Source organism: Pteropus alecto, unplaced genomic scaffold (assembly GCF_000325575.1).
Source record: "Pteropus alecto unplaced genomic scaffold, ASM32557v1 scaffold111, whole genome shotgun sequence".
Taxonomy (NCBI): Eukaryota; Metazoa; Chordata; class Mammalia; order Chiroptera; family Pteropodidae; genus Pteropus; species Pteropus alecto.
The window spans coordinates 1,648,988-1,671,563 of NW_006431915.1; the positions used below are offsets into that span (position 1 = coordinate 1,648,988).

The 22,576-nt window shown below is 36.1% G+C and overlaps 1 protein-coding gene and 1 pseudogene across 16 annotated transcripts in view; one reads left to right on the plus strand and one right to left on the minus strand.

Annotated features, from left to right (window-relative positions):
- The first annotated feature begins 2,509 nt into the window (after nt 1-2,509).
- The window catches only part of FKTN (fukutin), a 55,107-nt gene continuing 35,040 nt past the window's right edge, over nt 2,510-22,576 (plus strand). For 5 of the 16 annotated variants that reach the window (XR_003043829.1, XR_003043828.1, XM_025041359.1 and 2 more), the window contains exons 1-4: nt 2,626-2,764; nt 13,152-13,357; nt 17,521-17,571; nt 19,681-19,740. Coding sequence is in view for 11 of the 16 variants with exons in the window: in XM_025041359.1 (XP_024897127.1) it covers nt 2,662-2,764; nt 13,152-13,357; nt 17,521-17,571; nt 19,681-19,740 (420 nt within the window). In the remaining 5 variants the exon portion in view is untranslated. The other 11 variants (XM_025041378.1, XM_025041370.1, XM_025041373.1 and 8 more) reach the window with 11 other exon arrangements.
- On the minus strand, nt 4,482-4,600 carry LOC112473157 (annotated as a pseudogene).

Genomic DNA, 22,576 nt, shown 5'->3' on the forward strand with positions numbered 1-22,576 from the left:
AGACAGACTGCACCCCTGTATTCAAAGTGTGGCAGTTTGTGAGGAGTGTGGGTGAAACTTGGATATGCAGACTGGGGTGTCCACATACATGCATACCAAGAACCTTCTGGCAAGCTGAAGCTAGAAGTGAAAGGAGACAGACCCAGGGGTTTTGGGAAAGAACAAGTCCATCTAGTTAATTCTTACCTATTTACACTCAAAATATGTCAGGATTGGCCTCCATTTGTACTCTTGCTCCAGGCACCAAGTGATTTTTAAAAGATGGATGTTTGTTTATAATAGAGGCTGTTTTTACCCCTCCTCTAACTGGACTGGCTACCAGGTTAAAAGCACATAGACTGTAGAAGGCTTATAGCCAGGTTCCCCTCTAGCATGCTGGAGAAGTACTGTTTCCAACAGTTACATGTTTACCTCTAGTTAACTGTTTATTCTCAAACCTGTCCCAAAACTCCAGTCAGGTGATCCATACTTAAAAAGGTCTTAGCTCAAATCAAAAGATTGACAGTGTAATCCTCTGCTTTAACTGCCTCTTTTTAGGTTCACAAGGAACAAGATATGTTATGCACTTAAAAATTATTTACTTCTAGGGACCCTGATGATTTTTCCCTTTTCATGTAAATTTTTATTATAATGGTTTTCAAATATACAGAAAAATAGAGGCTATTAATAATGAACACTTTTATTCTCATCACCTAGATTTATCAATTGTTAATACTGTTCCATGTTTGTTGTACTTTAACATTTCTAAAAATTTCATCTGTAAGTACCGCAATATGTATCGATGATGATTTTCTCTTTTAAGCACAGCCACACTTGGTTAACATTTTTAGTAAAATTAACAGCAGTCCCTTAATATCATCTAATGGCTCACGCCACATTAAAATTTATTGTCTCAAAAATGTCTTTTTATGGTTGCTTTCTTCAAATCAGGATCCAGACAAGGTCCACACATTACATTTGGTTATATGTGTCTTAGGTCTTTAATTTTGTAGTAGTTCCCTCCCCTTTTTAAATACCATTGATAAACTGGGGCATTTTTCTTATGGAATGTCCCACATTCTAAATTTAGCTGATCACTTCTCTATACCTAGTATTAAATATAGAGTTTTTATTAAATGCAAGTTCAATTTTTAGGCAAGTGGTGCTGTTTACTTTCTGTTGCATCACATCAGAAAGTACATATCTGGTTGTCCCAGATGTAATGATAAGATTGATCAGGGTTTCAGGTGGTGCCAGCCTAATACATTTATTAAAAAATTCCCCATCAAAATTTCACCTTAATTTTAGTATCCATTGATGAATGTTGTCCTTTGTATTATTTCATCAGGAGAAACAAAATGGTGATTGTTCTATCATTCATTCTTCATTTATTAGATGGAATTATTATCATTTTGGTCACACTTAAATACACTTAATACAAGAAAGGATAAATACTTGATGTTTTTTGCCTTTACCAAGTTTCAGGAGAGTGAATTGATGCCTTGGCAACCTTCAATCATGACTAATGAGTTTCATTTTTAAGGATTCATGAATTCAAGAATTCTTATATATTTGATGTGTTTCAATCAATAGCAGTTACTCATTTTGATGCTCAAATTTTCCCATCTTAGGTCCCTAACAGCACCAGTGTTGGATGATCTTGTTAATGTTTGGTAACTTCCTTCGTTTGGTGTTACCTACTTTTTTGATTAACCTACTAACTACTTGTTCTAAGTATACAGAAGAACTAGTTCTAGGTAATGTGACTTCTACAGAATAAGATTGTGTGTACACGGAAATTTTCCAGAAGGAAAAACAAGAAACGGACAAGAGTCATAACCCTGGGAAATTCGAAACTTTTTCATTTTATGTTTTTCCAAAAACCAAAGTTTGGAAAACAAATACATGCGGGGAGTATTTTCAGCTTTTACTATGGGCTGATAATAGTAATTTTTGTAGCAAGAACTTAACATTACAGTGATGTTTAGTGCTTTATAGTTTCCAAAATTTATTGTAGATACTGATTCGTATCTGATACTTAACAATACTTTGGATTGCACAATTAAAGAACTGGAGAGGGGTGTGTGTGTCCAGACCTCAACCGGGCAACCGGGTTATCACACTCTGATGGCTGTCGTGCAGGCACTTCAACCTGATGAGCAATATGAAATGCAGCTGCTATTTCCGACTCTACGCCATCTCACCTGATGGTACTCAAACCGAATTCAGAACCCCTCTGTATAGCACACGCAGTAAAAAATTATTCGTTGTTTATCTGAAATTCACATTTAACTAGCACCCTATATTTTATATGGCAAACTCATACGCTTTAGGAAACAGCTCTGCTGGGTGCTCTCCAATTATTGGTCCATTTTCTAAAATCTCAGGTCGCACTTCTGTCGTTATCTAGACAACAGATAAAAGGGCTTTAGCTAAGCAGTTAGATTTCAAATGCTAGGAAATCGCCAGGGCTCAGTAAATTTCGGGGGTAAGGAAGTGGACAGGCGGACATGCGTCAGGACCATGGGAATGTCTCTCACACCAACCAGACCGGTATCCACGGCTCCTGCACTTGACGGCCCCTTTTGCAGCGTTTGCTGTGAGTGCCGTAAAGCAGAGTTGTCACTGCTGTTGAGTGAGGTAAGGACTGAGACGCTCAGCTTGGTGGCCAGGCATGGGCAGATGCTTTCATATAAGCATTGCCTATGGTTTAGATTCCCTCACTGGGCATCCCCCAGCATTCTGGGCACCTACCCTCTCCCGGGAGGCCAAGGCAGGCCACAGGGTGAGCGCTTTCCGGGCAGGGGACTACTCAGTGGGCAGATGTCCACTCGGGCAGTACTTCTTACGCGTCTGGGCGTGTCAGCAAGTAAAACCCTCGTCCTGGGACAGGCCTAGTTTTGGAGGGCGATTGAGACCTTTGTAGGACCCCGATTGGGGTAATGATGTTTGAGCAGGATCGTGAGAACCATCTCCGGATTTGCGAGAGGATCTCTGGGGCTGGGTGGGGGAGAGCGTTGCAGGTTGTGGGACCAGTGTGTGCAAAGGTATAGAAGCATGAACCGAGCTGCCAGGTTTGCGCAGCACTGCATATTAGGGTAATGGCTGGAGGGATGGGTGCTGGAACGGGGACGCCAGGAATGTGGCAGGGGCTAACGTTGGGTTTCAACTGGGAAGGACCTTGATGCCCTATGAAGGAGTGTGTTCTTGCGTGGGTAGTGGGGAACTGCAACAGCTTTCTAGAGAGGGAGTAATTTAATTAACTATCCCTTTTCTGATGCTTTCCCCCTGGGTTCAACTCTCAGTTTAATTGAAGGAGTATTTACTCAAGCACCACTCTTGTGTGCTTAATAGTAGGATGAATACTGCTAGCCATGCTAAGTTTCATATGGCTTTAACGTTTGCTTTTCATTTGCATTTTCAACTGAGGGGTGTCGGGAAAGACTGGATATGTGTAGATGTGACTGTTAGCTTTGGATAGGGATCTGGAGAACCAAGTTTAGATTTTACTACCAAAACCAATTTCTTAGTAACATGAGGCAAAGTCACTTATCTCTGGGCCTCAGTTTTCTCATGTAGAAAGAGGACCTAGATGATACCAGGTTATTTCTACTTTTGGATCGCAGGTTTCCAAAGAGTAAACAACCTATGAACAAATATCAAAGTGAATGATGGAGCAGAGCATTAGGAATTGGGAAAAGAGGGAAGCCCAACAGAAAAAGCTGGGATTGAATCATCAAGAACCATCTCTGTTGAGCACCATGGATAAAGTTAGAGAAGTCAGGACTAGGCATTCACATTTTAGAGTCTATTTGCGGAGGCGGATTTTGAGAGGATAGAGGATTTGGGAAGGATGGCACTAGATGCTGAAGGAACCACAAGTTGGGAGGAAGTGCAGTATGATCTGAAAAGGAAGGAAAAAGGAATGAGCGAAATGTCAGCAATAAACGACTTGATTTCTTAGATTTAGATGATAGATATTTTGAACCTGGGTTTGTAAAAAGTGAATTTAAGTGCTGTTGACAAAAATGAGAATTCTGTTAGAATTCCAGCATGCAGTAGTGTTTTGGGAATAAGGTGTCACGAATTGTAGCTCCAGTGTTGCCAATAACTAGCCTCTTGGGCTGTCCTTTAATTCTAGATCCCATTCTCTGTAAAGTGATGTTGTTGGATTAGGTGGTCTCTCTTCTGTAAAACCTATAAAACATGAGTCTGGGAGAATGGAGGAAGGTATTTGATGGAGAATAAAATTGGTACTTTTGAATGTTAAATTTTAGCTGTAGGAGAGTTGGAAATATAGGCAGTTGGAGTTCATAGATTGGAATTTAAATAGTAAATTTTCTCTCAGAGGTGGTAGTTAAAATCTTGAAAGTGAATTTACTCTGAGGTATAGATTGTGGAGAGACTATAGGATGTGCTCATAGATAGGACGCTAGAGAAATGGTTGAAGGAGACTTGTGGATCTCAGAGCTAAGTGCAAGAACTCCTTTTTTTTTTTTTAATGCCTGCAGCACCTGGTCTTTCTAGGTGGTCTCTCATCCAAGTACTAACCAGGCCCAACCCTGCTTAGCTTCCAAAATCAGATGAGATTGGGCTCGTTCAGGGTGGCATGGTCATAGACTAAGGACTACTTTTAAAAAAGGATTACGTATAGTCATAGAAATTCTTGGGGCCACCATTGTTATTAAAATAATTTAATAGCATTTACAGTAGATATTAAGCACTCACTTGTGGGAACTGGACCAAAAGCAAATAATTCAAATATATATAATCTCTACTGTCTTCCTAATTGTCTACTCAAAAGTAATATTTACATATTTATTCAAAAAATACTTGTGTGTTTCAGGCACTACTGGGTGCTAGTGATGTAGTGAACAAGGCAGATATTGCTCCTATCTTCCCTGCATGTAAAGGCCTTAGCATCTAGAGCAGTGGTTTTCAAATTTTAATGTGCATATAAATCACCCGAGGGTCTTGCTAAAATGTAGATTCTGAATCAGTAGGTCTGCAGTAGGGCCTGAAAATTCTGTATTTCTGACAAGCTCCAACATGATGCCAGTGTTGCTGGTCTGAGGACCATACTTTTCAGAAGCAAAGATCTAGATCCTGTCTAGCAAATGTGGCAGTTATTAAGCCACTACTACCCATCATCTTTTTATTAATAATTTTCTTGTCTATGGAAAAATGTTTATTATGAAAATATTGGAACAGTATAGAAAAACATAAAGAATAATGTAAAAATCACCCCAATTCTCCCCATCTATAGATAATCATTATTGATATTTTGGTGAACATCCATCCAGATACTATATATGTACATATATTTACACTTTTTATGTCGTACTGAGTACTTGATACTCTCTAAGCCCTGTGTTTTTGATTGTGTTAACTTTATAGTTTTACTAAGATGGGATGATATTAACATAATTAAAGCCTACAACATGTGTGGGCTGTAGTAAATGAGTATCTATTAATTAACCCAGAGAATGAGAGGGATTTTAATAGTTTTTTTTTTAACGTAGTCTTTTTAAATTACAGAATCAACTGACGTTCACATAGGATAAACAGAAAATAAAAATAAAAGCAACACTCCTCCCAGCACAAAGACAACCACTGTTCTTACTCTGGTGCGTATGATAACTAAGATAGCTTTTATTTGAACCCATGAAATAACTCGTGTAAATAATGTTTGGGTCAAAAGAACATTCAGGTCAAAAGCCTTTTTTGGCTTTTTTTGTTATATCTGCTGATTTAAAATAACCATAATCTATTGTTTATACTCTGTAGTCTTGAGACAGGAAACAGGTAGCAGGTTGCCCAGTGTCTAGTATAAAAGATTCAGTAATATTTGTGGACTTAATTGAAGAATGAATGAATGAGGTAACAGACCAAAGTGACCTGTGTGACATAAACTCTGGCTGTCACTCTTTACCTACAGCTGCTCTTGTTCACGTCTCATCTCAAATGCTTTTGTACTCTCTGGGTACACAGAGCTCTTCTGGGGACACAGAAGTCCAGCATATGTGTAAAGTTGCCTTTTAAATCTATGTCTGTGCTTGGATTCTGGAATATGGAATACTGGAAAATATGGAAACATATAACTTTCTGTCTCAAGGAACTATAATTTAAGACTGACTGCAAAAAGAATACAAATACACAGTGCTGTGGAAATGTAAAGGAAGGGGACTTTAATCAAGAGCAGAAGGAGCTACTAGTAGACTTTTAAGATAACTTATTAATTATTCTAGCATTTATTGTATACTTACTATGTTCTTGGTGATATTTAGTATTTTACATGTATTACTTTGTGTAATCCTCAGAGCAGCCCTGTGAGTCAAGTATAATTTATAGATCCGTTTTAAACATGAAGGCATAGAAAGTTAAATAACCTGGCCAGGATCATATAGGCTGCAAGTGGCAGAGCAGGATTTGAATACAGCAGTCTGTCTTCAGAGCCTGTACTGTTAACTACTCAATAGACAGTGAGTGGGGCAGAGGGAAGGGAGAGGAAGCATTGTAGATAGAAGAAATAGCATAGGCAAAGGTGCCAAGATGAGACAGCACTGTATCAGTGGGTCCTCGTAGGGGAATAGTACTAAATAAGCCTTAGAAGGTCTTAAAGTGACACAAAGTGATACTAAAGAAATAATTGGACTTTGGTCCCTAAGATGGGTGTTTTGAAGAAAGCCTGGTAGTAGAGTATTCATGTAGGAGGCTTTCTATCTAGGCAGGGTTAATAAGGCCTTTGAGTTAGGCTAACTATACTGGCAATGGAGAAGGAATGACAGCTTTTAGAGGCACCGAGAGTAATATACACAGTTTGTTGACTCATTAGATGTGGAGTTAGAACCACAAAAACTTTTTTGTTTTAAACATAAATAATTGAGAAAATACAGATACCATTAACAGAATAGATAAATGGTCCAGTCATGAAAGAAATCTAGTTTGAAGGTGGACGGTGATTGTTTTAGTTGCTAGTGGAATGTTCAAGAGGACATATCTAATAGTCAGCTGGAATATTTATGAGTAATAATTAACCAGTAGATACGGGAAGTATACCTAATAAAATTATTAAGAGAGTGTAAAGAGAGCATCCATTGGTGAACATCCAACCATATTTTGTATTAAGCACAGAATAGTAGACATATTAAGAAATACCACTTCCTCACCCTTTTACTTTGCCCCCGTAATATCAGTTCCCTCCTATCTTCACTTCCTTTCTCATCTAGCCTTTCTTATCTAGGTTTATGATTTCAGACATTTTCTTTCAAAAACCTCATTACTCTATAGACATTCAGAAAGGAGTCATAAAATGATTTTTCTGAAGTATCAAATGGAGAGACTAATTTTTTTATATTCAAGTGTCGGCATATTGAGATAGAGGTTAAACTGCAAAGGGTTAAGAAGTGAATGAGTGGTAAGGAGATAAAGAGACTTCTTAGACTCTTGCAGTCTAACCTTTACTTCCAGAATACTGATGCTCTTTTGAGAAGTTAGCAATGAAAGGAAAGGAAATGAACAACAGGAAGGACCAGCAGTATTTAGGGGAGATTGGATAGCCTCGATTATTACTAGGCCTTTTTGGCAAAAAATGTTAGAGCTGCTAAAAATGTTGAGTTTTTCTTTTTTTTTTTTTATGTCTTAACTCTGAATACGTCTTCAAGAGTAATTTATCTTTATGCTTTCCAATCTGTTACCTCATCACTCTAAACATGTCTTTGCCTGATTACATTACCCTCTTCTCTGTAGTTTACCCTCCTGTTTTATTTAGTGATATTTGAATAATTGAATTTCAGTCTGTCTGATTCATATCCCCCATGCTTCCCAATGTCCCGGAGTAAATTGGCATTGTTGAAGATACCAGGCTAGCACAAATCACCTTACGAACCTAAGTTAGGTATCAGGGCTGGTCATTTCTTGTCCAAGGGCCTCTGATGTTAAGAGAGGTGATCCAGAAAGCAGGAGTGGGGAGAAATGGAATGAAAGTCAGGCAGTTAGACATTCTTTCAAACAGATCCTTACCCAGATGATTCTCAAAAGAACGGTAGTGATGGTGGGATGTCAGGATAAGACAGGTGCCAAAGTCTTCGGTGCCATTTCCGTTAAAGGACAAGTGACAATGTGAAAGGGCAAGTGGGAAGCTGAAAGACTATCAGATGCTGCCCTTGGCTGTACAAAGAGCCTGAGATCGATCTTGTACTTCCCATCCTGTAGATTTTCTTTTGCATTTCTGCGTAGATTTCTTCTACCACCAGTTTTTCCCAACCTTTTTCATGTCTTGACACATAATGAAATTGATAATAAGGGTGAAAGAAAGGATAAAAGAATGTGTTTGTTCTTGGCTGCAGGTGACCAGTCTTGGGCGGTAGCTACCCTAGGCCCAAAGACTGAGGGGATCGATAGCTCTAACACCCATAATCCATTAAAGGTTCAGTTGGGAAGCAGACCTACCCATTCCTTTCTTCTTCTTCGTCATATCTCAGTTAATGCACTAGTGATGGCCTGCTTCCACATCATCTAAGAATAATTCTGTGTTGTAATAATCCATATTTATATTAAGATTCTCATATTTGCATTAGAACTTGAAGATATTTGGCCTACCTAAACTCATAACTCCCCTTGGTGTCCCCATTACATTTTTTTTTCCTGAAAACATTCGCTGTCTTTCTTCCCCTCCTAATTTTAATTTACTATTTCTGAAATATTCTTCTCTTTTCCATTAGGCATGATATACTTATCTTCTTTAGGAAGCTTTACCTAAGTTTAAGAAAATACATTACTTATTTTTCCCAACATTTTATTATGATAGCTAAATTGTCACATATAAAAAAGAAACGTATACACAAATAATATTTCTATTTTGGCTCTATGTCATATTTCTCCATATGTTATTTTTAAACGTTTATTGTTTCAGAGTTAGAACCAAGTATGGGCTTTAAATTTTTTAAAAAATCACTCTTTTTCATATCTCATATTCTGTTTTGTCATTAAAGTTCTTGCAGGACATAGAACTTTTCAAAATAAAAACTTTAAAATATAGTTTTCTGTGCTCTTGAGCATTGTGCTGTATATTTGAGTATACTTAGTATACTTATTATTACTTGAAACTAATTCAGCTAGTTTTAGGCTGGTAGGGGCGATGGGTACTAATAACTATAATTCAAGATAGAAAGCAGTAAATACTTTAGGATTAGTTGCCTCTCCTTGTGCTCCCATGGTAACTTGTACTTACTCCTTCATAGCAACTACACTGTTGATATTGCCACTGAGTTTATCTCTGATAGAGTCTATCACAGACTAGAGCAGTGGTTCCTAATAGATGTTGGGTGGTAAGGGATGGGGCTTGTGCATTTTGGAAAAAACTTCCCGTGCTGTTCTCTAGGTACATCACACCCGCCATCACCATCACCATTCTTCTTTTGAAAACTCTTATACTCATCTCTAAAGTCTTAGAAGATAGGGAACTTTATGGTGTTTATCATTTTATCTCCATTGCTTAGCATTTTTTTGGCACTTTTGCCTATAATGGTAGATGGTAAATATTTATTCCTTCCAAGTAGGTAAAACTAGGAGGTTAGAGCTAGGAGAGAACACTTCTGACTTGGAAGAGCACGGAAAACTTCATAAAAGAAGGGTCATTTGAGAGAAACTATGAAAAGAGGAATAGAACTGGTTTTATGGAAATGGATGAGAGAATATGAGACGAGAGGGAATGAACAAAAGCAAAGAAGCAGAAAAGTATGGGGTGTATTCCAGGAATAGTTGGGCAAAACCACAGAGTGTATGAAGTGGAAGAAAGCCTAGAAAATTTGACTTGTGTTCAGTCAGATTGTGAATACCGTCGAATGCTATTGTATAGAATTCAGACTTTATTTGTAGGTTGTAGAGAACTACTGAAAATTTTAGGTCCTAGTGTAACTTGATTAATCTATTAGCAGCTTCATCTATCTCAGTGTATAGGTAAGATTACGGGTAGGTAGAAAGTAGAGAGTGGGATATCAGTTAAAATTAGGACATTAGTTACAATTAGAATCTAAATTAGAATGACAGTGAAGAAGAAGACGGAGTTGATGCCAGAGATATTTTAGATATAAAACCAACAAGCCTTGGCCTCTCTTTTTTTTAAAGTATCATATTATTCATTTTAAAGTGGTAACTAAATTTGTAATGCAGAGGTAGTGCTAGGAAAAAAGAATGTTTTGACAGGCTAATACTCCTCCTTTGCAGTTGAATTGCCTTGGTATTTATAGAAAGTAAATAATGAAGTAAAGTTAATTGGATGTCATCTTGATAATAAAAATGTAGTTAAGCGATGATAATTTTGAGGTTTGTTTCTTGTAAGAATTAATTAGATTAGACACGTGTCTAAAGAGAGAACAAGATATTAATTCGGACTTTATGTTTCTGCAGTGGTTTGTATAGGCCTTTTATGCATTCCCATTTATTAATTCAGACGTAGAACATACTGAGCTGTGGCACAATCTGAATGTCAATTTAGATTTCATTAGGAATCAGTGTACGTTGATGTACTATTTAATATAAGAAACTGAGCTGAAATCTTGAAAATGAAGGATATTCTTGTTATCTTGTGAGCTGCCTTTTTTAGAATATTTGATTGTTTTATTTTAGTAGATTTTAGCTGACAATGAAATCTAATACCATCATCAATGTTATTTTATGTTGCTAGTTTTTAGTTTAAGGAGATAGAAAATGATCATGATTTATTCAGTTATCTTTGCTAAATACACATTATCTATACATCAAGTGGATTATTTATATCACTGTTGATATAATTTTCTTAAGTAGTTTGTTGACCTTTATAATTTCTTATGATATTTGCTTTATATAGGCTTCAGCTCTAGAAGTTCACTTGGACTGTTTTAAAATCCCACACCAAGACTGCTGATTTCATATGGCAGAGTAAAGACATTTGTACCCTCTTCTGTCTGAAGTTACCCTGAAACAGCAAGGAGGATGAGAGATAGAAATGTAATCACATCTTCAATGAGACTAGAAGTCCTGTAACCCCAAATCAAAATATTTGAGAAATGGTTGTCATATGTAAGCAGGAAGAAATTAAAAGAGGATGCCAATAGAGTCTCAGACAGAGCTGGCAGAACAAGGAGAGATAGATCTCCTGTTTATGGTGGGATCAGGATGCATAGGAAGGCCTTGGGAGCTTCCTTGGATTGTTTGGCAACATGAACTAGCAAGAAAGCAAGAGCAAAAGAGAAAACACACAGATATACCATCTTTGTAGGAAGCATTCCCTTGGTGAGGCAAGAAGTCATGGCCCAGAATCCAGCCCTGTTTCTTCCTTCCACAATCTTGCAAATAACTGATCTGGGAGGAACTCACATCATTCAAATATAAATAATAATAAAAGAAATAAGCACAGTATACAAAAATGCTACAAGAAGAAAGGAGAATCTAAACAGGGAAAAACAAGTGACAAAGAATCCATGAGAAACTATCGGCCTAACAAATTTAGTGAAACAATCACTTTTAAAAATTAGAGACAAAGTTCATTGATCTAAGAGGTAGGCAGAAGGAGTAAGAGAACAGTTTATGGTGAATTATAATCTGGCAAAGCTGAAAAATAAAATCAGAGAAATAAAAGGCCACACTGAAAGCAAAAAGGAGAGTTAACATTGTTGAAAACTCAGGAAAGGACATGATAACAGGCTTTTGAAAGTTGGACAAAGTGAAGAAGGAATGAAGGTGTTGAAACAAGTGCTTAATTGTAGTTCCGGAAATAGAGTTTAACATTAGAACAGAAAAATATTCAAACATATAATGTAAGAAAACTTTGCACAAACAAAAGAAATCTTAATTCTACAGATTGATAGGGCACACAATAAGGAAAAACTGATATACAATCATCAACATAATTACATACTAGTTTTTTGAAAATTGGGTTTCAAAGGTAAGGAATGTGTTCTTTGCTCATTCCGTTATAGTGATCAATTTACCTGCAGGAGAGTGCAGGGCAGTGGGGAGGGAGTGGAGAATCTCATTATCGAGGGAATATTTAGCATTACAAAAGAGTGGCACTAAACCTATAAGTCATCAAGGGTAAGAAATTGTGACCTCAAAGCCAAATTATCAATTGACAACCATTTTTGAACAATGCAAGAACTCAAGGTAAATAGTACACATAAGTTCTTTTTGATAAACTATGAGAAGATGAATATCAGCCATCTAGTAGATGAATAGAGATGATACGGCAAAAGGATTGACAGAGAACAGTAGGAATAAGACCGAAATAACTGTGAGACATGTAGTTAGAGAATACAAAAGAATACAAAAAACAAGGTAAAAAGAAATAATAAAAGGGTTGAAAGAGAAGGCAGGAGGTAGTATAAATTTGCTGTTTTAATTTTAGTTGGAAAACAAAAGACAAAGTTTAGACATCGAGTAATACAGGTATTAGTATATTTAAAAGAGTAAGGATAAATACAACTAAATGTAATATGTTTAACCAAAATCAGACAGTTAAGAGGAGGTTAGAAGAAGTAGAACTATGTTAAATTTCTTCTCCTATAGAAATAATCAGATGAAACTAAAGATGAAAGAACAAAAATTTTTGTAATGCTTTCTTTACACTAGCAAAAAAACCTGAAACATACTCGGGTCTTTATAAAAACTGACCACATCCTAAATCACAAAAAACAACAAAGAGCTGTCATGCAGAGGTGGTTTCTTGACCAAAAGCTTTCTTGATTTCTTCTCTGGAAGTAGTTCGTAGTATGGTCGACAGCATCAGCATCACCTGGGAACTTGTCAGAAATGCAAGTTCAGAGGCCCCACACCAGATCTACTGAATCAGAAGCTCTGGGGGAGAAGCCCTCCAATGTGTTGGTCAGTTTAGAACTTGTCAGAAATGCAAGTTCAGAGGCCCCCACACCAGATCTTCTTCTGGGGGAGAAGCCCTCCAATGTGTTGGTCAGTTTTTATAAATATCCCATTTGTGGCTTTATTATTTGCAACCGTAAAGAATGCTATGAAAAACATTTTTGTTCTTTCAGGTTTGGTTTCATATCTGGTTCTTTCTTTAGGATAGGAAATTACCAAATGAAAGAACATTCTGTAGAACTTTAGATAACTTTTTCTTTCTTTTGTTGCTGTTTATTGGAAGTGAAAAATTAAAAATAAGGTTTTTGTTTCTTTAGAAATACCTTTTGTTCACGGAAAACAAGATTATCTTCTTATCCAAAAAGATGAAACCAACTGGGTTACTTTCAAAAGACAACCAAGTGAGCACCACAGACTAATGAGTAGAATCAATAAGAACGTGATTTTGGCGCTTTTAACTTTGACAAGTTCTGCGTTTCTGCTGTTTCAGTTGTACTACTACAAGCACTATTTATCAGCAAAGGTAACTTTTTCTCTTTTCTCATCGTTAGGCCTCATTTTAGCTGTATATTTTCCTAACATACTTTCCTTTTGCAATACATAAAATTAACCACAATTTTTCAGATCCTTGCATATTTCTTACTGAGATTCTCATCTTTGTGGGGTGTGGCAAGCAATTAAAAATTGCAGTTAAATGTTATATTGTAATAACATACTAGAAGTCAGAAGTGCCCAGTTTCAGTGGTGTTGAATCTACTGAAATTTTCTGATATAGTTATGTAAAAATTATTCTTCTAAACAGATTATCCTTCATTAGAAAGAATTCAATGATAAATACATAGACTATTAGGTAAATAGACTATCAAAGAACCCAATGATAGACTATCGAATTAGTTAATTTTAGTACAATGTATTTTTTAATTTAGTACCTACCAGGGAAGTATAATAGTATAACTTACCTTTGTTATAATCTGTAGGCATAAAGATACAGAGATAATGGATTGGAAACTAATAGCTACTGAAGATCAAACAGAATATACTTCTCTAGTCCAGATAAAAAATTCCAAAATTGAGAAGGTTTTGCCAAATTATGAAAAATTACCAAATATTCCCACTGGAGTTAATTATAATGACTTTCATTATTAAGCACTAAGCTAGATGCTCTCCATGCTTGATTAACCCTAAAAACGACCCTGGGAAAAACATATGGTTTTTGTTTTTACTTTTTTATTCTCATCTGATAGTTAGAATTATTCTGCAGAAATAGTTCTTTCCTCTCTCTCCCACTAAGGGGAGGCTACTTCCCTGCCTACTTGAGCTTAACACTGAGACTTAAATTTGGCTGATGGAATGTTATAGACATATGTAGATATTTCAAATGGGCTGTCATGATTTGAGTTGCCCTTTGTGTTTCCCTGACCTTCCATGTGCCCTAGGTAGGTGCTGCTCCTTCAGGCGGGGCCCTGAATAAGACGTATGGAACAGACAAAGGCATAGCTGCCCAGCTGACTCACAGATCTGTGAGGGAGAAAACAAAGACTTACAAGTCTTTATGATTGGGGTAGATTTATTGTGCAGCATTGTTACATGGGATTGCTAGACCTCATTTTACAGACAAGAAAATCAAAATAGAGATGGTAGATAATAATCTAAATCACCCAGTTTCTAACATGCAGGGATGACTGTTGAACCTAGCTCCATTCTTCCCAGGCTACATTATTTTTAAAATAATTGGCAAGTACTGAGGCTGCCAGATATCTTGGCTATTTATCTAATGAATGTCTCAGTGTGACATCAACCTTTCCTGATAATTTTCTTAGTTTAAAGTCTTAGAGTATAATTTCTGCATGTTTTAGATTTTGTTACATATTGCAAAGTCACCTTTCATAAGGATAAGTAATATACTGGATTTCTTATACCCTTTCCAAATATGGGAATAATAGCAATAATAACAATAGTGATGGCATCTGTATCAATTAGAGGTGCTTTTGGCTGACTAATAGTAGCTTAAACAAATAGGTGGTTATTTGTCTCTGATACCTTTAGGTCCAGAGCTTCTGAATTTTCTTGACATTTTCCTTGTCGGGGCTAGAAGAAGAAATAGTGCATTCTAGCAAGCTTCTACTTTTGTGACATTAGCCTACAGATTTCCAGCTTCAAGAGAACCCGAGAAAGCAAGGTTTTACTACTCTACTGGTGTTATTTAGCTTTTCCAGCCTCCCTGAGATTGCAAAGGAGAAGGGGTTTCGAAGTTCTTGAGGTTTTGGGCCCTATATAGTCCTGGCTTTGAATTCTCATTTGGTTATTTGTCTTTCAGCAAGTCACTTAACTTCTTTAAGCTTCAGTTTCTTTAAATGGCACTAAGAGCAACTTTGCCAGTTGAGATAATATAGGTAATGCATTTAACTTGATGTGTGATACATGTAGATGCTCAAAAGATGGTAGCTATTAATAACTTACATTTTCTAGCACTTTTAAGGTTTACATTGGTGTTTGAGAAATGAAATCCTATTCACTTTAGTGTCTTTATGAACTTCTATTTTTCACTTTTTTGTAAATGAGTTTAGCCCAGGTATGTTAAAGTTCTTGCTCAGAATGGCCAAGTGCAGGTCCTATAACTTGTGTCTTTACTCATAGAGCTACTGCAATGTGTAAATACAAGTATGTTCAAAAAAAACTTCTCTAAGATGGATGAGAAGGTAAGAAATGAGATTGCTTTAAAGACTGCTGAATCACAACAGAAGATCATAAAATATTGATGCCTTAGTGGAGTGAAGATAAAGTCAGTGAACTGTGTTTGTGTAAAGCACTGAGTAAACCAACTATAATGATATTCTTGACGTAGTCCCAAAGGCACACCAGTGCCAGCAGTAATCAGCTGTTCTCATTACTGAAGAGACCACTTACAGGGTTCTGTGTTAGGATATCTTATTTTGCATTCTATTTAGTAATCTGGGTGTGTTTTTAGTTAAAAAGCGGGGAAAGGGAGTTGAAAGGAGAGTTTGGATTTCAAATTTGCAGTAGTCATTCACAGTGAACAATTTTGTATATCATTAGTAGATGCAGAAGTAAATCTTTTAGCCATTTAGATTATGTGCAGCAAAGGTTTTTGAAATATTTTGAATTGGTCAGGTACTCTTTAAAATTATGCAAAAACATAATTTTCCTTCGATATTCTTTGACTATTGGCTAGTTCCATTTTGCTCTGAAGGATATTAAATAGGTCATTGCTGGAAAATAATATTATATATGACAGTCTGATCTAGTATGGTAAACTGATAAATGCTATTGTCCCTGTCTTCCCATCCCACCTTTCCATGTCCCCCAACTCCTGCCATTATCCAGAAGAAATAAATATTTTTTTCATTACTATTGAAAGATTTTTAAAAATTCTTTCATTTATTCTCAGACTTCAGACTGTATAGATTTTCTGGCCAAGTAGTTTTGATTATTAATAAACATTGCTTTCCCACCAGTTCACATTTCTATTATGAATCCTATCCACTTCTAGCTTTTATATCTGGGGAGTAAATGTGTTTCTCCTGGAAGGAAGGGCACTGAGATACAGAAGGGGAAGGCTGCCTGGAGGGCGCATTCACCATAGTCAGTGTTTCTGATCATCAGGTTTGCAAATTTATAAACAATGGGAAAAGATCAGTTATTAAAGACTTCATTTCTTAAAAAGTATTACTGTTTGATTCTATATAGGAATAATTAATGATCATGCCAAATTAAGAATTTGTCTTTTTGGTTTCTGTCAGAAACTGATTCTTGGATACTCTCTTTTAAAAAAGACAGGATTTTTCCTTGAATCATCACCTGGTTCCCAAATGCATTCCTTCATGGCTTACCTTGATTTGACTCATTTATCAGTGAAGTTCATTAGCCATCAGATTTTTTCTTCCAGTCTTTTCAGCATCTGCTTCCATCTCTCCTTTTATTTGTTTATTTCACTTAAATTTTCACTGTAAATATCCCATACACAATGCTTCAGAATATCTTTAGGCTTTTTTAAAACCTCTTCACTTTAGCCATATGGCATTTCTTATAGAACATTCAGTCATTCGTCAAATATTTATTGAGGGCTTAATGTGTGCCAAGCACAGTACTAGGCTATGAGACAGAATGAGGAAATCGAGTGTAATCCTTGCTGTCTAGAAACTTATACTTTGGAGAAGTTTAGGGTTGAAGGAGAGAGGGGTAAGAAACATATAAAGAGACATATAAACAAATGACAACTGACATAGGTTACTTCTTCAAAACACACTTCATAAAACCCTGTTCTGCCTACTTCACTGCTTAAAGCTTAAGAACTTTTCTTTCCTTTAATCTGAAGTCTTTGTAATCCTCCTCCATATAGCTGTTTTTAAGTAGAGATCCGATCTAGTTATTTTCTGCATGGCATACCTATGGAGTAAGATCCAAACTTCTTAGTATGATGTGGTAGGTAGCCTCCGTTTGCCTCTGCAGATCTTCTCCTCACCATACTCTGTGCCTTGGGAGGGTGACCTCTATGGACTGCATTAGCTGAGCTCCCTCCCTTGCCTGTTGTTTTCTTTTCTTTCTTTTTTTAGTTAATAAAATTATATAGGTTCAAATATACAATTCTATAATACATCACCTGTATATTGCATTGTGTGTTCACCTCCCAAAGTCAAATTTCTTTCCCTTTGTTTTCCATTTGAGTTCAGCCAGTGGAAAACATCCGATGGAGACTGGAGACCGGGGAAAAGTGAGGTCAGCTTATTTATTCTCTTGGTGCTCTATTTGTAGGGTCGTTAGTTAATAGTGACTGCATTCCTTTTGGTTTTTGTTTTTTGGTACATGTAAAGTTTGAGATGTCCATTTGACATCCAAATGAAGAAGATGAAGAGACAGTTGGATGTAGAAATGTGGAGGTCAAAGGACTGGCATGTTTGGGAATATAAATTGGGATTGGGAAGCAGATAAATGGTATTTAAAGCTATAGGAGTAGAAGAATTACCGTAGGAGTAGAAGGAAATGAACATAGAGTGAACAAAAAGTCCCATGGCTTGAATTTTGGGAGCCTCCAACATGTCAAGGAGGTAAGAAGAACTAGGAAATGAAACTAAGAAGAAATAGCCAGAGAGAAATAGCAGGAAAACTGGAAGTATGGGGATCCTGAGAGCCAAGTGAATGAAGTGTTTAAGTGAGATAGAAGCAACCAACAGTTCTTTATAGATCAGATAAGACAGGGACAGAATAAATTGTGGCTCAAGTGAGTTCATGGAAGGAGACGAGTTAGAGGCAATGAAAGCAGTCAACCCATTAGGAGTTTTGCTGTAAAGGGAAACAGAAAATTATTCGTTGGGAGAGAGGAGTTAAGAGGGGGTTGGTTTTTTTGTTTGTTTTTTGTTATTTGTTTTAAGAAAGAAGAGATGATATCCTGTTTTTACACTGATGGGAATTAACACTGATGTCTCTTTTTTCTCAAATATCCCTCAATATTAAAATGTTAGATTGTCGGGTGGTTCCATAGTGTAGAGGTTAATACATCTGCTTTACATGCAGAAGGTCCTGGGTTCATGCCCCAGGTAGAGCCACGGACCATCCCATGCCCTGGGTGCACCAGGCCCCCCGAGGGCTCCAGGGGCACCAGGACCCAGTTGCACGCTGCAAGCGTGTGGAATGAGATGCCCTCACCTTCAGTGATCCAGTTCTTAAGGGGAAAGGGCAACATCCATAGGTCAGGGGTAGAAGTGGGGGTGTGGGGGGAAAATAAAGAGGGGAAAAACCATAAATTAAAAAAAAATAAAAATTAGGAATATAAATAACGAGCTAAGAGAAAATAGGAAACAAAAAAATATATTAAAAAAATAAAATGTTAGATTGTCTACATTGCTGAGATCGTGAGGAGAGACTCTACCTTCATTACTCAGTATATCCTTTCTTTCTTTCATCCCTCCATTCCTCCAATTAACAAACCCTTATTAAGCATTTACTAATTACCATACACCATGCAAGGCACTGGCAATATAAAGATGAATTGGATTTTGTTCCTGCCTTTGAGTTTATGTTTGGGGTGGGATGAGTCTCCTTTTTAGAAATTTGGAGCACATTTCATTTTTAGTGTGAGACTATTCTTCAACATCCTCCCATCTATACCTTATAAAGAACATTCAAGGCATAAGAAACTTCTGTGGTTCTTCTTTGAGCTTGTCCCTAGGCCATCAGACATTCTTCTGTTATTTTCATAGTATTTTGGGGCTTACCAGTTGAAAACTGATTCTCTAGGCCTGAATATTTAAACAAATATTTTAAACTCAACATTTGGAATTATGTATGTTAAGAAAAGTATGGGCACTAAAACTGTCTGTAAAACAAATAATGCCTACTTTGCAGAATTATTATGTGGGGTAGATGAGAATACAGAATTCAAATGTGGAAATGTCAAACACAGTACACTTAGAAGCTGCTTAATAAATGTTATACTTTCTTATCACTTTGCCAAGGTGTACTAACACTAACTCAGTGTGGAGATAAGCTGAAATTAAGGGTATGGAGCTAAATGGATAAACCCCAATTCCAAAGAGATAACAAAGAGTTTACTATTCATCAATGGAAATTAATTAGTTTAGAGATGTTGGACATATACACCTTACCGTTTAATAATAATTTATTACAGTCTGTCAGTATTTTCCATCATGGGTAGTTGTATACATAATTATAGAATTCTTAGTTCATGACTATATGAAAATAGGTATTTGGCGAATGATTTTTAATGATTATGAACCATTGTATAGTTTGAATCTCATGCTTACCCTACATGTAATGTTGCATGCTGGGCTTTGGATTTACTAAAATGTTCTTTTGTGATCTTCCTAGAATGGAGCTGGTTTATCAAAATCCAAAGGAAGCCGAATTGGATTTGATAGCATACAATGGGTATGTATAATAAGCAAGAAATTCCTCAGTTACAGTGTCCATGTAGTTTATTCGTTTATATACTCAGTAGGTATTTGTTGAGTGATGACAATGATAATCGCTACCTTGGTGAGGAGTAAGGGTAGGTGGTCGAGGGGAAGGGGCAGACCCTGTGCCAAGTGCTTTACATGCAATATCTCACTTAGTCCTTATGGAAATTCTAACAAGTCAGTACACACTGTTATCCTTAGTTCACGTAGATTCAGTTAGTGTGCTAAGCGACTGAGTCCTGATTCTGTTTGCCTCCAGAACCCTCATTCACTGAGCTGTGGTGCTTCCCCAAGTGAATAAATATGTGAATAAGGATTGAACTATAAAATAATGATTAGGAATAAAAATCTATTCAACATGTTTCCTTTATAAGATAAGGAAAACTAGCAATATATATAATATATCCCTGTTTTAGTTTACAAATTTCAGAGCCTACACATTTATAAAATATATTTTCTTACCTTTTTTTCTAACTAGACTTAGAATGAAAAACTAGGTTACTAATAAAAAATTACATTATCCTGTTAGTATACATTCTGGATATGACTAGATATTTCTTTTAGATGTACTTCAATCTTTGGCTTCTCTTAACCAGGGACACCAAACGCTTTAGTTTAGAAGTGGGCTTTCACATGACCAAGCAGCAGTAAAGTACTAGTGATAGTTTTAGGACACTGCTGACACCAGTTGGGTTTGGACCACTGTTGAAAAGGTAAAGTCTAGGATATCCTATTATCAGGCTCATCAACTATCAAGTCTAGAAATATCAATGTGAACTTTTAATTTATTAAAAATAGCAGGTGTTTTGCTCTGTGAACTTGAGATAGTCTGAGGGGAAAGAGAAGTATGGTACACTTGGGGTTCATAGTCCCCAGTCACAATTATAAAGACTCCAGCAGATGAAATAAAAGGGGGCATTTTGAGCATTCTGTCTAGCTCTGCTCTACTTCCATCCCACTTTTAAGAAAAACACATACATAATACTTGGATCATATTTATTGTCCTGTGAGTGAAATAATTTGTTGAGATTTAAAATTCAGTATTTAACAACCGTGAAATATATCCATCTGAAGGTAATGGAGGTGCTCTATCATAAGTTTTAACACTCTAAAATGTGATGACACAGTAACAAACTTTTCAAGTTTGCCATTTATTAAGAGTCTTCATATGTGCAGTGGAAGAGCATGTTCAGAAAAAGTTTTAAAGCTTTAATAGCTTCAGTGTGACAGAAGACTTTACTTTGGCTCAGCCAACAGCATTCCCAAAACCTGTAGTATATAAAACAGTCAGCAGGGGTACAGATTCACTGATATATTTTAAAGTGGAATTTGTTTATTTATGGCTTAACATTATAAGAAAAAGTAGAGCAGCCCCATCTTTTTCATGCAGAGAATGACCATTGAGGTGGGATAAAATAATTGATTTTTTAAAAAGAGTTTGCTTTTAAAGTAAATAATCAAAAAGTTAAAGAGTAGCTTACTATATACAGTGAGTTCTCTTTGTAATTATATTGCACAGTACTAAAAATCACTCTTTATAATAGTTGCAAAACCACAGGGAAGAGAGAAGTACTGAAATACTTTGTTCTAATATTTTATAAGTAATGAAAGGTGAAATCTGATCAACGGTTGTGGTACTGAAGCCTGATAGAATGAATTATTAAACACATTACTTGAGAGCACTTAGAAAAGATAATTATTAGGAACTAGCCTTTCACTAAGAACAAGTCCCACCAAGCCCTTTTAGGTTCTGATAAAATTGTAATACACTGGCCGATGAATAGGCTATTATAATGTCAGTGTATCCTATTTTCAACAAGACATTTTTCTTTCTTGTAAACAAAATGAATTACTGAAGGCCAGATGAAAATAGTCATCTCAATTTAGAATTAATTGAATTTAGAGTCTATTGGACATCTCTTTCCAAGGAGCATTTATAACAACCTGGAAGGCATACTTACAAGGTGAGTTATAGAATTTCTCCTTGACCCTGACTTAATCTATATTTATAGTAATAATCATAATGAAGCCATCAGTGTGTTTATCACGTTTGTATTTAACACCAAGCTGAAAGAGATTCATTCAACAAACATTAAATACCTTATTTGTACTAATGTCTGTCATCTAATCATCTTTCTTTTAAAACTACTTCTTCTCCTTTTATTCTCCTAGTGTAAAGCATAGAAAGCAATAACATAAAAGGAAAAAAATTGATTAGACTATCAAAATTTAAAGCTTCTGCTCATCAAAAAACACCATTATGAAAATAAATAGATGTGCCACAGACTAGAAAATATTTGCAAAACGTGTATCTGACGAAAGACTGGTCTCATGATAAAGAACTTCAACAACTCCACAATAGATTTTTTTGTGCATACTTTTTATCAAATTCGGGAGGTATCCTATTCTTGGTTTGCTGAGAGTTTTTAATCATGAATAGGTACTAAATTTTATCAAATACTTTTTCTGTTTTGAAATTATCGTAGATTTTCCCCCTTTATTCTGTTGATACAATGAATTTCATTGATTTTCAAATGCTCTCTTGTTCATGGGATAAACCCTACTTGGTCAAGACATTTACTTTTTGGATGTCTTTTTTTTTTTAACTACTGGAATTGATTTTCAAGTGTCCTATTAAGTATTTTTATATCTTTATTCATGAAGGATAGTGATCTATAATCTTTCTCTATGGAGAGGCATACATCCCTTTGAAGTCATGATTGCTTTGACTGAAGTCCGCTTTTAAGCAGTAATGTGTACCCCTTATTCTATTTATCTTTGCTAGTTTTAGGTTTTATTACTTCTAA